Below are 15653 nucleotides of genomic sequence, written 5' to 3'. Positions count from 1 at the left end.
AAACTTAGTCACTCCTAGTATGTCCGACGTGGTTTTTGGTGATTTCTGCAGTTTTTGCCTTGCTTTGTAAAGTCGTTTAAAACAGGTAGAACAGTGATAGCATAGCCATCGTCTTCCCACCCCTTGAGTAGTACTCAAAGTGCTGATAAAATACTAGGCTAAGGACCAGTCAATGAGACAGGCGTTACAAAAAAAAATGAAAATTAAAAAATTAATCACACACTCGCGATTCAGGAGCTAGCCTGCTATCACAACAAATTTCAAGGAGTTTGAGTTTGGTGATTATAATTTATTAGGTAGAATAATTTTCTGAAAGTAGTTTCTGAGGCATTTGTATATTCCCCGATCCTTCAAATTCTCGAGCCTCCCGATAACTTTACCGAAAGTGGTTTCTTTATCCCAAGACGAACTGCACTGAATTTTTTGTCCGATTTTTTCGCAGCCTTTGATGACTTTGATTGATTTAACTTGCTCTTATGTTTATTAGAAGTTTAAGAAATCGGAATTCCACTGTACTCTTTATCGCCTTGTTCCTGGCCTCAAAAACTAAATTAACCTAAATTACGTAGTTACTATATTGCGAGGCTTAAACAGGCAAAAAATTACCAATCACATTATCTAGACCTCGCCATTGCCTCCACATCCTATCATCAAGGTACGACTGAAGGTCATCACGTGCTATGCCACGCCGTGCCTTAATTGGAGCCTTCAAATTGGCCCACGATTCTGCTTCTTGGGTGTGTACCCCTGCCAGAGAAAACCTAATTTTGAAAACAATTGTTTAAGTTGAAAAGGCACTGGGGACACAATACTAAAACAATGAATTGAAGAAGAATTGTCTTTATAATCGTAGATCTGCAAACACAACAAGTAATAATAAAGCTTTTAATTAAAATATGCTGCTTTGAAAAGATAATTACAATAGGCGCTTTAGCGGCAAGCTTTGAAATAAAAAAGAAAGGATTCTGCTAGTGCTTAGAGACTCGAGCAAAAAAAAGATGCTGATAATATAAGGTCAGTCTTCAGTTTTCCTAAAGAAACGGAGTCCTCAAAATGAAGAGGGAAATGGGAGACTAAAATGGCACTGTAGTGACAAGATGCTAAAAAAATGAATTGAAACAGACATGTCTTTATTAACATAGGTCTCCAAACACAAAGTAATAACAACAAAGCTTTTAATTAATTAACAATGAAAAGATAAATATTACAAAAGGCACTTTAGCGGCAAACAGAATTGAAAGTATGCCGCCAAAGTGCGAATTGATAAAGGGTTCTGGAAGAGCCTTAGGACTCAAGCCCCAAAAAAAGAAATGATGCTAAAACAAAGATTCGTTTATTGAAAAATACTGTCTTCCAAAATAAAAGCTACAAAAGGCCCTTTAGAGGCAAAATCAATAAATTGAAAAAGGAGTCTGAAAGAGCCTTAATTAAGACTCAAGGAAAAAGAACTCAAGTGAGAAAGCACACTAGGTGATAGTAACAAAGGTTTTGTGTATTAAAAAATACTGTTTTCCAACACAAATTTATCTTACAAAAGGCACTTTAGCGGCACGCTGCAAGATCAATAAATTGAAAAGGATTTTGCTACAGCCTAAATACTCAAGGGAAAAGAACAGAAGTGTGGAAACACATGAGTTGATAGTAACAAAGGCTTTTTGTTTTAAAAACTACTGTTTTCAAAAACAAATCTTACAAAAGGAACTTAGCGACACGCTGCAAAATCAATAACTCGGAAAAGGATGCTGCTATAACCTAAGGAAGTTTGCAGATCGACCTATTTCAAAGATTTGTTTATTTAAAATTACTGTCTTCTTTAGTGGCAAAATCAATAAATTGAAAAAGGATTCAGCCAGAGCCTAAAGACTCAAGGAAAAAGAACTTAAGTGAGAAAACACAATGGGTCATAGTAACAAAGGCTTTGTGCATTCAAAATACTGTTTTCCAACAAAAATTAATCATACAAAAGGCACTTTAGCGGCACGCTGCAAGATCAATACATTGAAACTGAAGGATTCTGCTAGAGCCTAAAGACTCAAGGAAAAGGAACTCAAGTGAGAAAAAACATTAGGTGATAGTGACAAAAACTTTGTGTATAAAATACTGTTTTGCGAAACAAATCTTACAAAAGGCAATTTAGCGGCATGCTGCAAGATCAATAAATTGAAAAAGGATTCTTCTAGAGCCTTAATACTCAAGAGACGAGAACACAAGTGTGAAAACACAATAGTTGATACATACCTACATACATACATACATAGATAATTTATTTGGTAACGCAGGTTGGTTACTGGCAGCATTAAGCTGATGTGGACCTGCGACAAATCTAGCTTCTATTTAAGTAAAGTAATTACAAAAAAAAGTAGAAAAATCCTAGCATAAATTAAAATGTGAGTAGTGATTCAAACTGGTTTATAATCCTAGCATAAATTTCAATAGAGGTAGTAAGATAAAATTCCTAAAAATATTTACAATTTACCAAATCCTTGTTGCCAACTAGAGCAGTTTGATTAAAAGATATCTTTTCAATAATTGTTGAAAGAGAACGGAGTTTGTTCTTAAATCTCTTATTATCCCCTACGTTCTTAACTGAACGAGGCAAAGAATTCCACGCTATTGCAGACCTATGTCTAAAAGACAGTCTTCCAACATTAGAGTTTGGTAGCTCCAGAGTTAGTTTGAAATTGTCCCTCATATTTCGTATATTTGGACTTTTCCTAATAATTGTTACAACCTGCTCAGGATTGATCCCATAAAAAGCTTTGTGTGTCAGAGAAAGGAGCCTCATCTTATAGAAATAACTTATGGATTTCTAAGAAGACGGTATCACTGATTGGGAATTAGTACCTCCGTGTTGTTTGAAGATAACCTTGGCAGCCCTCAGGTGAATTTTCTCTAAAACACCTAACTTTGCTTACCCCATACAAAAAATTCCATAAGTGATGCTTGGTAAAATTCCCTTAAAATATATGGACTCCAAGAAATGAGAGAGAGGGCTTTTGAACCTGCGCAGTTGCTTTACCTTCTTGACCATAGGTATTGATAGATCTTTGATGTGGGATCCAAGCTTAACTTCTTGTAAATCATAAACCCAAGATAGTATGACTTGTTGACAAAGTTAATGGCATGACCAACCAGTTTGACTGGTCTTAAAGGACCAATGAAAGCATTACGGGTAAGAAGCATAACCTCAGTTTTATCGGGATGAATTGTTAAACGTTCCTGCTACACCACTTAGCTATATCAGTTAAATAAGTTTAGATCTTAAGGCTGACATCATCAATGGAATTGCCTATACAATATAGAGTTGTGTCATCAGTAAACATTTCCATCTTTCCACAACAAGGCACTTCAGGCAGATCATCGACGTAAATACTAAAAAGCCTGGGGCCAAGTACTGTGCCTGGGGTACGCCAAACTTGACGGTCACTTCATTAGATCTTTGCCCCTTAACCTCAACAAACTGTTTTCTCTCAGATAAGTAATTTTCAATCAGATTGTTTTGGTTCCCTGATAATCTAAAGGCTTGGAGTTTGAGGGCCATCGTGTTATGACAAATGTAATCAAATCCCTTTTTAAAGTCTATAAAGAGTACCCCCCACAGTTTTGTTTTTATCCAGTTCGTGTCTCCAAACTTCAGTCAGGTGCAGCATTAAGAGTTCTGTTGACCTGCCAGTTTTAAAAATCCACTGGCTTTTGTTGGACTTGTTAAAATGGCAGTCAATGGAATCTCCTGTTATGCCCTCGTACACTTTGCTAGGAGTAAACAATAGAGAAATAGGCCTAAAGTTACCTCTTTAAGAGCTATGTAACTTTTTGGGTACAGCTTTCCCTTTACTCAGCTTCCATCGAGGAGGGTAAATTGGGGATTTTAAACTTACTTCCATCACACAAGACAGGCCAACTGCTACAGCATCTCCTTCAAGTTTGAGTCCCCTTGAGGTAATGTTGTAAGGGCCACATTCTTTTCCAGGCTTAACTCTTTTATCGATAACCCTTTTAATCTTGTGGACATTAAGTTGTACTGGCTCAATAGTAGGTGTAATTTGGTAAATGTGCTGGTGTTCATTACCACTGGTATCTGTTAGAATATCATTTGCAAGCCTCTCACCAACTTTAGAGAAGAAGTCATTGAAACTGTCAGCCTTGTGTTTAAAATGTATTGTAATAATTCCATCCTCATTTTTAATTGCACTCACATTGCCTTTTGATTTGCCTTGCATTTCACCAGCGTACCAACCTCCAAAAGTCACCTGAGCTCTTTGCACTTTAAAATTTAACTTTCTAATATTCAGCTCCAGCTTCTCTCGTGATCTTAGTTACAAGATTACGTTTTTTGCTATACCGTTTCCATGCATCTGTATCACTTGGGTTCCTTTGAACTTTTCTTAACAAGACATATCTCCTATTCATCTCCTTAATGATATTGCTATTCATCCCCTTCAGTCCATTGGTGCGAACCTTTACTTTACAGGATTTTAAACGCTCATTCATTATGTATTTATACAAATACTCACAGGCCCAAGCAACATAATCCACATCATCAAAAGTTCCACAAATACTCCAGGGCGATGTATCAAGGTCCTGTCTTAGATGGTCAGAGTTAAGGCTCTTAAAATAAGTCCCTTATTTCATCACAGGACTTGACTTTTGCCTTCGCAAGTTCACCAAAGCATATTCAAGATGGAGATCAGAAATCCCTGGGTCATGACCGCTTGCAAGTTTCACCTTGGATTTGTTGGATGTAAAAATCAGGTCTATGGTTGTGGTTGAAGATTCCGTAATCCTACTCGGTTCTTCAATCACATTCTCTAAACCAAAATGTGTAGCCACTTTTAACAAGCGCTTCCCCATACTTGTTTTGATATTGGAGTCAAAGTCATCCATGATCATAATGTTGAATATTTTCAACCAAAGATTGTCCAAGATTGCTTGGAGCTTGTAGAAGAACTTACCGTGGGTTGGAGGACTGTAGAAGGTTCTTGTAGAAGGCACTTTAGCGACACGCGATCGGAAAAGGATGCTGCTATAACCTAAAGATTTAGGAGAAAAGAAAACAGATCTGCAAACACATTACGTTATACTAACAAATGCTATTAAAGCTAAACCCCAACGTTGTTTTTAATCTGTGCCACGAAAGAAATAATAATAATGATAGCATGAAATAGAGCTTCACGACTTCTTTTAGTTGTTAAACTATAAAATGAAACGTACTGTGTTAATGATAAACGAAGGAAAGAAAGATGAACGAAAACTGAAAGAAAGCTGAATCACTCAAATATACCTAAACTGTGGAAAAAAGAAAAAAAAAAAGGGCGAAGTGTTAGTGACCACCCAAAAATCCAGTTTCGATGCCGGGCTATTTCTCGTTCGCATTCTTTTCGCTTTTTTTTTTTTTAAAAAAAAGATGGAATGTCTACGAAAGGCAGAATATAATTTTTTCTTTAACTGATAAGAACTCTCATTGATCTTGTTATTTTCTTGTTTTTTTCTTTCTTGTCTTTTTCGTATGGCGCGAACCACATAATCTCTGGAATTTTAGGAAATTTGCAGTTCGACCAGAATATGGTCTTTCATTCTTTTTCTCTTTCTTACTCTCCTTCCTTTCTCCCTTTTTTCTTTATTTCTTTCCTCGAAAACTTCCCGAGTTCACAAATTGAACTCGACAATTTTTCCAGAACATGACCGCTCTCGCTCGCCCCAGGCTCCCTCCCAAATCGAGGCACGATTGCAAAATCGAGGCTCGATTGGAAAATCGAGGCTCGATTGGAAAATCGAGGCTCGATTGGAAAATCGAGGCTCGATTGGAAAATCGAGGCACGATTGCAAAATCGAGGCTCGATTGCAAAATCGAGGCACGATTGAAAAATCGAGGCTCGATTGGAAAAACGAGGCTCGTATGTCGAAGCTTGGCAAAACGAGGAATCGTGGTCGTTTTTGATCAGGTGCTTTTGGGCTCGTTTCCCGGAAACCGTGAATGATCCTAACCTTCTAATCTATTTTCAGCCAATGGAAACTCAGCTGTTGCGTGAAGTATAATTATTCAAATACTTCATTTCGTGTCAAGACGATAGAAAATTAATTAATAATTTACTTGTTTTTTTTTTTTTTGTTGTTTAAGAGATTCAGAGGTTCTTCTGGGTAAATGGATGATGAGTGGGCGGATGGTTTGTTTGAGTAAGTACTTGTGCATTTCTTACGCAGCGAATTTCGAAAGATCTTCTGTCCTTTTGTTGTTATTTTGGTAATATTTTCTACTTATGTATCCACCTCTTTATATATCTGTTCATTTTTTGTAGTGTCGCAATGAAGGAGTTTTTCACTTTACTTTTTTGATTCCACACTGCTTGTTTGTATCCGCTGCTGTGGGTATTCCGCTAATAAAGTAAGATATTTGTTCAGTTATAGTCAGCTTTTTCCCCAACAAACAAACAGTTTAAAAGTTTATTTTTACCATAATTTTTTTTCCGCTAATTATAGGTTTAAGTAAAACTAACCTTGGGGAGTTTAAAGGAATTTAAAAGTGTTTAGTGATCTTTAAACGTTTTATTTTTTTTCGGAAATAAATAACAAAAACCCAGTTAAACAAATAACAGGTACGGGTGTGAAACGGTAAATATTATTAAGAAGGACTATTTTCCCTTCACTATCCCCACTCAGAAATGAGTAATGGTAAAACTGACCTTTCGATGAGACAGAAGCAGGTATCATGAAATACCAAAGTAACAGGACAAAGATAAAAATCGATTTCTTCATATCACATATCGCTTTCTGAAACCGACTTCACAAAAAGTATGCAAATGATTGCAAAATATCTCATTCAATTTTTTTTTTACCTTTTTTTAACAACTTTCTCATTTTTTTTTGACCAATAAAACCTGGATGTCACGTTATCTTTATTCATTCTTCCAGCAGGTATTCAATTCATTGGGAGAAAATAAATTATTCAGTTTACTTTACCAAGCTTCCCAATGACCTAACTAACAATTATTCGAAATTTATAAACTGAATTGAAATTGGAAAATTCAAATTGGCCGCCGTAAAGAGTTAAAAAGCTGACATTTCGAGCGTTGGCCCTTCGGCAGAGCGAATGGCGACGGGGTAACGCTCGAAACGTCAGCTTTTTAACTCTTTGCGGTGGCCAATTTACAATTTCTACTTAGCTAATAAACCCAAATTAACCTTTTACCCCCATTGACGCAGCACCACAATTTCTTTATAAACTTAGTCCCTTTATTCATTTACCGACCTATTCGTCGGGAGTAAGATATGCCTCGGTATGTAAATTGGCCATCAAAAATAGCTTATCTTTATAGAAAAGCATGCCAACTCTCTCTCTCTACTCACTGATGGCTAACGGTAAATACTGCTTTTCCTCAGAGTCATACTGCAAAGTAGGCTACATAATTATAAGACCTACGCAGTTGTTTTTTTTTTAAAGCTGACTAATATACATTACAATCAACCCGTAAAAGCCTCTTTTCTCTTCTGGAAAGTTTATGATCCAGTAATAAGATAGGAATGCTTTCAAAGTGCTTAAATCCACATTCGATTCTCTGTCGAATCAATTTACTCAACAACCTGATCAATATACTGACAAAAACAGGAACATGAAGACCTCTTTAGATAATCAAAGTAACAGAAGAATTTAAGGCCGGTTCAGTAAACTTTCCTAAACAATAGCCAAAGACTGAATCTCTTAAACAAAGAGAAAAAAAGATGTAAATTATTAATTATTCCATCGTCCTGGCACGAAATGAAGTATTTGAATAACTATACTTCACGCAACAGCTGAGTTTCTATTGGCTGAAAATAGATTAGAAGGTTATGCCCAAGAAAAAATAGTTTTCAGATCGCTTCACCTGCATGTAGGGTTGGACATGAATTTACACTTCTCTCGGAAAACTTTCTGAAAGAGTTCTTCTCGATGATGTACACGTATTTGATCCATATCTGTCTTGTTTTGCCATTGTGCAGTATGATGTCTGCAACACAAGGTTAGTTTTACTTAAACCTAACATTAGCGGAAAAAATATGGTAAAAATAAACTTTTACACTGTTTAAGAGTTGCTGATGTTTTAAAGCATCTTTGTTTAGTTACCAACGATGGCGTTTTTCCTCTTGTTTTTGTGGTAGATCAGCCTTTTATAAATTAGGTTTTTGAAGCTTTTTATGACTAAATAAATTATTTTTTGGTAGATTTTGATGGGCTTATAGAAGTTATGGCTTGCATCTGTTCTATGGACGAAATAGAGACAAAGCAGACAATTACTGATATTTATTTTGAAGTTTTTTGCGAACATGGTTCGAAAGGATCTTTAATTTTAGATGGAGAATCACTGTCATTTTCTGTATAATTCAGGAAATCCATTCCTGTCTGACATTTGTCATGTGCAGTATTATGTAGATATCTCAGGGGGCAGTGCAAGTTTGAAAGCCAGTGGTGCTAAGATCATTCTAGAGCAAATTGACAAATCTGCATGAGCACCGAGAATTCGTTGGAAAGCGAATGGAGCAAAGAAAATCTCATTCTCCTTTCTCTTTCCTCTCGGCTTAAAATTATCAAACATGAAAGCCACTTGGAAATACAATGGTTGTTTCCATGGATTTGTACCACCGTGACAATTGAAACTGACTACTTATTAATAAGAGGTTCCTTTAAAATATTCAGTCCACTTAACTTAGCGCAGAGCATTATATTTTGTAAAAACTCGCGCGGTGAGATAAGTAGTCTGAAAAAATGTGATGGAGACTTTGACCATACGAAATTTCCAACTTCTCAGAAGCAGATCTAGAAGATTTCTATAATACCCTTTGGGACTTATGAAATATATTTTTTTTGCGATCTATTTTTTTAAAATATCATTGAAGTATTAAATTATTAATATCGCCAATCGGTGCAACTGATATTGAAGGGCTTAATAGTCAACACTAAATTTGTTATGCAGACGACACTAAACTCTATTTATCACACCATGATCCCCGAGCATTGGAGGAAGGTATAAACTGAGACTTAGCCAGTTCAACACACTGGTTTCGACAGAATGGGATGTTAGCAAATCCAGACAAATATCAGGGTTTGGTGTTAGGAAACACTGATTGTGATTTCCAGTTAGAATGTGCAGGGAGGCCAATACCTACCTCCAGTGAAATAAAATTATTAGGTGTAACATTGGATGACAAGCTGAAATTTGATACTCGTGTTGCATCGATCTGTCGAAAGGTGGCGGGTTAGGTTAATGCTTTAAATAGGCTTAAAAATATCCTGCCTCTTATTTATTTTACCTCACTTTGAAAATTGTAGCCAGGTATGGCACCACTGTGGGGAAAGGAATACAAATCAAATGGAAAGGGTAAATCAACGTGCGCTTAGATCATGTATACAAAGATAAGGGTATTTTATATGAAGACTTGCTCGATTGTATCGGATTGCATACGACATCAAAGAGTCGTAGGATTCAATACATGTTGCTAACAGTCAATAACTGCTATCTATATAATGTCCCCGACCTATTGCTGACTTAGTTAAACCAATGAGGACTGATTACAATTTAAGAGGCACTAACATGCTTTCCTTACCTAAGGTTAACAGTACCAAGCATGGTCTCAAGTCATTTTGTTATTTTGCTGCTAAGACTTGGAACGCGATACCAGATGCTATACGCGCAAAGGCTGGCGCAAGAACGTTTCTTCACGATATCCGTCGCCTAAAATTTTAAGTTTTTAGTTTTTGATCTCTGTCTTACTACACATGTATGCAAATATATATTTTAATTTTGAAATATCCCTTTTGTAATAACATTTTACTTAATGTACATAATTTCTTGATGTAGGTTGTAATTTTTATTGTATATTTTGTTGTGGGCTTCCTGGTAAGTAGCTAGTAGCTAAGTGTGGTGCCACATTAAATAAAGAACTACTGCTACTACCACTACTACTACTACTACTACTACTACTACTACTACTTCTACGCTCATTCTAGGTTTTTGTTTAATTCCAGACTTCAGCGACGCAGACGAATGCCGCACTTTGGAGTTTCGACCTGAAAAAGCCTTTGATGGCAAACGCCTGGCAAACCACGTGATTCGCGTGGTGGAAATCATGATCGCAGGGTTTTGTAAGAACGTGTGCTTCATGGAACCCGACTGTGTCAGTATTAATCTCGATAAAACAGCAGAGGAACGTGGAAAGTATCTATGCGAACTGAATAATGTCACTCAAGAAGGACACGAACGTGAGCTGGAGGACAACAAAGATTATTTTCATCATTCTGCTGATGCAAGTATTCTGTGTTGATCTACCTATTAATTGGTCCAAAAAGTAACGACAAATATTTCAATAATGCAACTAAGTTTGTTGTAAGCCTTCGAATAATTTTACTTTTCTTCTTTAACCTAACGATCCTCTTTGAGTTTTAGTAAAGAGGTTGAGATTGAACGAAACCTGGGCCGCAAATTGCATTTATCGGCTCAGTCTCAAGAGAATGACAAGGCCTAAGATACAATTGCGATGACTAAGTCAAATTATCATCAGTTTGAAGAGACGTATACTTGATTACAAATTTATCTCTTTGGCTTTAGAGCGCATGTGTCACAAACCGCTGTAAGAATGAAGGCACTTGTCAAAGTGGTTTTACTGACAAAGGCTATCGCTGTTTGTGTTCTGCTGGATTCAAAGGAGAAGACTGCGGCCAAGGTAAACAGTAATTGTTTTTTAAATAAGTGAGGACGTCCAAAACTATTTAGCAAGCGGGACGAGAAAAGCTGTTAAAGGAGAATTACCTGCGGTTATTATCAAAGGAATTTAGATCTTCTTCTTTACCTGTCCATTCTTCTTCGTGAAAAAGAGGAGATAGAACAAGGATTACTTCGAAATTTATGCTTTAATTACTCATCCACCGTGGTTTTGAGGCATCATTCGGACCCACCCGCCTGTTCATTACTAGAAAAAAAATTATTTCAAAGTCCATTTGCCAAGAACGAACCGATCTCGTTCTTTATCTGAATTACTTTTTACATTAGGCTGTATTCGGTTTAACGCAAAAACTTATCATTCCTTTTAACCGAATGTCGAAAAGCGAAACCCTTAGTAATCATGGCAGCTAATCAGAGAAAAAGAAAAAAATCCAGCAGAAATTAATGAGAAATCAAAGAAAAAACAAGCCAGCAAGTCTAAGGGCGAGAAAACGCGATTCTGCGTAGCTTGCAGTTTTGAGTGCGGTTTGAGAGGTAAAAATGACTAGCAGAGAAGCGAGGCGTTTGGTAAGCTACTCCTATTGGCGGCTCTGCCCCTCTTTACCTCTGTAAGGGCCTAATATAAACAGCTTTGCAGGCCGGGAAATGGCGAGTGATTGAGTTGCAGTTGGTTTTGATACGTTTCATTAAGGGTATGGCTCGAGTATTCGAACCAATCACAGGGCAGGACAAAAACCAGCAGATTATGGGTTACCTTTAACGCTCAAATGAAAATCATTCTTTGGAAAATTGTCCCGCCATCAAAAATTATCAATTTCTTCTCAGACATTGACGAGTGTGCTACAGAAACACATAGCTGTAATGCCAATGCTGTGTGCAACAATACTGAAGGATCATACAAGTGTTCATGCAAACCTGGATACTTTGGGGATGGAAAAATGTGCACAATGGGTAATGAATCTCTTTTGATGTTTCCGTGAGGTTTCTTGTGATGCTCTGTTTCAAAGTAAACGCCTTTCATTTGCGTTTTTTTCTCTTTAAATGCAAATTTTCGTTTCAACCAGATTTTAAAATACCACACGTTCTTTTTTCTGTTGTTGTTTAAGGGTCCGTTGTTATGTTATCAGAGAAAAGGGTGATTTTGTTTATGTTAATCACCTGCGTTGTATTGATCAGTTTGCAAAAATTTGGAGGAAACTTGATGCTTTTAATGATCGCATGAATGCAAAACTACTCACAATGCTACCGAGAAGATTAATATTCATATGTTACTCTTCTTTCAGTCTCAACATGCAAAGAAATTTACGAAAGGAATATGTAAGTAAAATAGCTCAATGACAATATCAGATATAGGTAAGAACGAGATAAGCCATCAGAGCCGGGTTGTTCAAAGCTGTGTTAAGATAACCCAGGGTTAGTGTGAAATTTGATTTTAGATCTGAAAGCTCTGAAAGAAAATTCAGCTTAATTCCATTTGTCTACAATTTGACGATTGAATGTCCTAAAAAGAACTAGGAAAATTATCCCAAAATGGCTTTTGATTAGAGAAATTTAGAAACCTGGATTAAAATTTAACCCTGGGTTAGAGCTAATCGGCCTTTGAACAACTGGGCCCAGAAGGAATAAAAGCAGTTATTTTAACAACAATTCAGCCCCTGATCCTTTATGATAATCATCCGAGCCGACTAGCTTCTTTTTGGAAAAGAATTGAAACGTACGTTGTGTCTCTTGAAAAGTTCTAAGACCTACTGAATATGCAAAAGTCTCGCTATGTACTACCAGTTCTCACAAACTATTTTATCCAACAGATTGGACAAGAGTGGTAAGGTTGTCCTGCTCTTGGACTCAAAGCCAATTTCCGTTTTCTGTCACATGGGAGACTTTGGATGCGGAGATGGAGGATGGACACCTGTCATGAAAATTGATGGCAGCAAGGTATTAATTGATTTGCTATCAATAAAGTATAAAATCATTTCAAATTCATTGCAGATACAGGTCAGTGTAAGTAAGCGAAAGAGGGTATATGAGAAAATGTATGCCGTTTCCTTTACAACTACCAAAAGTCGTTCGCTTGACCGTTCACTCATCTTTACGAGGCGGGAAAAAAATGGCAACTGTCTTTCCAACAAACACCAAGGGTCGCTTACGATTAGTTAATGACCGTGAGCCTAAAACAGTCTATAACGGATATCAAACTAAATAAGAAAAACTCCTTGATCATCGATTTCAGGGAACCTTCCATTACGACTCTCATTTCTGGAGCGACAGAAAAGCTCATAACCTTTCTGGAGGAGAGACTGGGTTTGACTTACAACAGACCAAGTTACCGACCTACTGGAACACATCCTTCTCCAAGATCTGTCTCGGTATGAGGATTGAACAACAGACCAAATTCACTGTAATCAATGAGCACGCTAACTCCCTGCACTCACTGATCGCCGCTGGAATATACCACGCCACCTCACTGGGTCGTAACACGTGGAAGAAGTTGATTGGTTCGGAGGTTTCTTTGCAGCAAAACTGCAACAAGGAAGGTTTCAATGCAGAGAGAAGCGATTCAGGTTTTTCCAAAGCAAGAATTGGAATCATCGCTAACAACGAGAATGACTGTTCTTCTTGTAACTCCCGAATTGGTTTTGGTACAGGAGGTCGCCCTGATGAATCCAACACCTGTGGCAATGAAGCAAAACACTTGCCAGACAATGGAGACAAGCACATCAAAGCCATGGGATACATACTGGTGCAGTGACTGGGGACACAGTTCACTTCCCAAATTTTCATTCAAGCTTTAAAAACGAAGTAGAAATTGGCCAAGAAGACAAATTCCATATTCATGAAACGTCGGTTTCGCGGCTGTATGAGCAAGGAAGTTACATGTCTCACCGTTTTAGTATCTCGAAGTAAAAAAATTATGCACATCAAGTGTCGATGGATAATTACCTAGCCGCCTCGTGGCTCGGTAAATATCCACCACCAACCATTTCCACTTCGGTCAAGAGTTGTTAATCACTTTATCATGCTCTAACAATAAATTCTCGTGACTAATTTACCATGAAATGTGTAGCAATTAGATGGGAGAAGCTTTGTTTACCTAGAATCGTAGAATCCAAAACCCTCGAGCTGAACGTGTAATTAACGACAGAAAAAGATAGTTGTGTAAGGTACTGTTCTACATTGCCTTTTTTTTAAAGGGCCGTTACTTCCTGATTTGAACTCTTCCTTTTATACTGATATCTTATGGTTTGCTTGAAGTTTTACAGAGCTGAAGAGCCTATAAACTCACCGGCAAAACAATTCTTTTTATAAATAATAAAGACACCGTCATTAACAACTTATAATTATTTTCAGTTCAGTTGATGGTTCACGTCGATCGCTCAGGAAAGAGTTGACTTAAAAAGGAATGTTGTCGGTGGTGGTGACTGACCACTCGTCATCATCTCACTCAAGTTAAGAGCATTTTGTCGGTCGAGTGCTACAAGTTTCGGTAGTGTAAACTAATTGGACAGTTTTGCCGCAAATATAGTCTGTAGGTTACAATGAGAAAAAGTCCGGTCGGTAATGAGTTGCGAATCACAATATTCGGACCGAGCCTGGATTGGGCTAGCAGAAAGTTCTACTATTTATTAGTTTCCGACTAATTTCAATAACTTTGGCTTTGAATAGCTGGTATACTATCTTAGAACAGACTCTCACTCGCTTAACAGATATCGACAACTACTGGCGCTATATAAACGACTTCCTCATCCCATATTTACATTCATGAACCTAACAGAGCCACCTAACCCCACCGACGGATTTTAACTGACAAGTCAGAACCGAACAGTGGATGGCATCACGTGCAACAAAATAAACAATGTCTGTTGTAAGGGAACAGTCATAACAGGGGGGAGGTCCAGAGGATTTTGATTCTTATGACCCCCCATTCCGCCTTGTTGGCATTAAATTGGTAGTCAGTTTTCTTTATTCACCTCTTCCCCTCCATGGCTCCATGATCTGTAGGCGACGACTGACTAGCCTCTTTCGCAGACGTTCTTTGGGCTCAATCTTCTCACGCAATCTTCCGCAATCTTCCTCTCCCACGAACGTCTGCTGAAACGAATGGGTTGTTTAATTAGACCAATCACAGCGCGCTTTCCGATCAAGGCAGCAAACTTTGAACCTTGATAAATTTTTTCTTGTTGACGTGATGGTGTTTCCTGGGCATTTTTAGCTAAGTGCTTCCACCGAGTATATCATAACTTTCGCCCACTGTTCGATCATTTTCGGCGTTAGAAGAAGCATAAGTGGTAGGGGATTGTTAAAATTTCAGTGATCTCGCTGCAGATCGTTGCTGCAGTTGTAAAGTTGTTGTAGGTTCGATCGGGACGTCAATGTTCTCAATGTCCCTGTCCTTTTCAGCGGAATTTCGACGTGAGCGTTTCGTTTTATTTGCTACTTTCTTCGAGTCTTTTTTTATCTCATCCTGAAGGGATCGCAGATTTGTTTTAGCTTTTTCAAAACGAAGTAACCGCTTGTAGCACTTATTACAGACGAACGGTCGCTGGACGAAAAGATATTCAAAGCTGTTTGCACAGCGCATTCAGTTAAGTGTGCATAATATCCACTGAACTCTTACCAAACACTCTTATTCTCGCCTGCGGGATTAACGGAAAGCTGCACAGAAAAAAGTTCTTTCTGACGATTTTTTTCGGAGTTTCTGAAGCAACGTTTTGAGATCTGTTTTCCATGAGTAATAAGAAACGCGAGAAAATTAAACTCCCTCTTGGGAGTTGTTCTATCACAGCTTATGATTAGCTTTCCATTAAACAATAACCGAGCACCAATTGGCTCTTCGGTGATCTCCACGTGCTCTCCGACAGATCGTTTTGAACAATAGGAAAGGAATGTGCCCACTCGTTTCAGTAGACATTCGTGGGGAAGGAAGATTACGTGACGAGCCCAAAGAACGTCTGCGTAGGAGGC

General features: G+C 37.7%; 3 protein-coding genes and 1 long non-coding RNA gene across 4 annotated transcripts; 3 read left to right on the top strand and 1 right to left on the bottom strand.

Annotated features, from left to right (window-relative positions):
- Positions 1-3588: 3588 nt before the first annotated feature.
- LOC148729013 (uncharacterized) lies at positions 3589-5982 on the bottom strand. Its single transcript, XM_088725479.1, has 2 exons — positions 3879-5982; positions 3589-3753 (listed from the first exon to the last, which is right to left on the bottom strand). Exons 1-2 carry the CDS (start codon positions 4218-4220, stop codon positions 3718-3720), a joined length of 378 nt encoding a protein of 125 aa, XP_088581605.1. The 5' UTR covers positions 4221-5982; the 3' UTR covers positions 3589-3717.
- An 88-nt stretch (positions 5983-6070) lies between these two features.
- Positions 6071-10236, top strand: LOC148729012 (uncharacterized). The gene is made up of 3 exons (XR_015988852.1): positions 6071-6174; positions 6297-6382; positions 9998-10236. It is a non-coding gene; the product is annotated as an uncharacterized LOC148729012 (long non-coding RNA).
- A 37-nt stretch (positions 10237-10273) lies between these two features.
- LOC148729011 (fibulin-5-like) lies at positions 10274-11671 on the top strand. The gene is made up of 3 exons (XM_088725067.1): positions 10274-10279; positions 10578-10692; positions 11517-11671. Exons 1-3 carry the CDS (start codon positions 10274-10276, stop codon positions 11669-11671), a joined length of 276 nt encoding a protein of 91 aa, XP_088581193.1.
- Positions 11672-12511: 840 nt separating this feature from the next.
- LOC148729010 (putative skeletal organic matrix protein 5) lies at positions 12512-14203 on the top strand. Its single transcript, XM_088725444.1, has 2 exons — positions 12512-12626; positions 12922-14203. Exons 1-2 carry the CDS (start codon positions 12564-12566, stop codon positions 13438-13440), a joined length of 582 nt encoding a protein of 193 aa, XP_088581570.1. The 5' UTR covers positions 12512-12563; the 3' UTR covers positions 13441-14203.
- The last annotated feature ends 1450 nt before the right edge of the window (positions 14204-15653 follow it).

This window comes from Stylophora pistillata, chromosome 6, assembly GCF_964205215.1.
Source record: "Stylophora pistillata chromosome 6, jaStyPist1.2, whole genome shotgun sequence".
Taxonomy (NCBI): domain Eukaryota; kingdom Metazoa; phylum Cnidaria; class Anthozoa; order Scleractinia; family Pocilloporidae; genus Stylophora; species Stylophora pistillata.
Note: the sequence above shows the minus strand (reverse complement) of the source record. Positions and strands in the feature narration are given on the sequence as shown.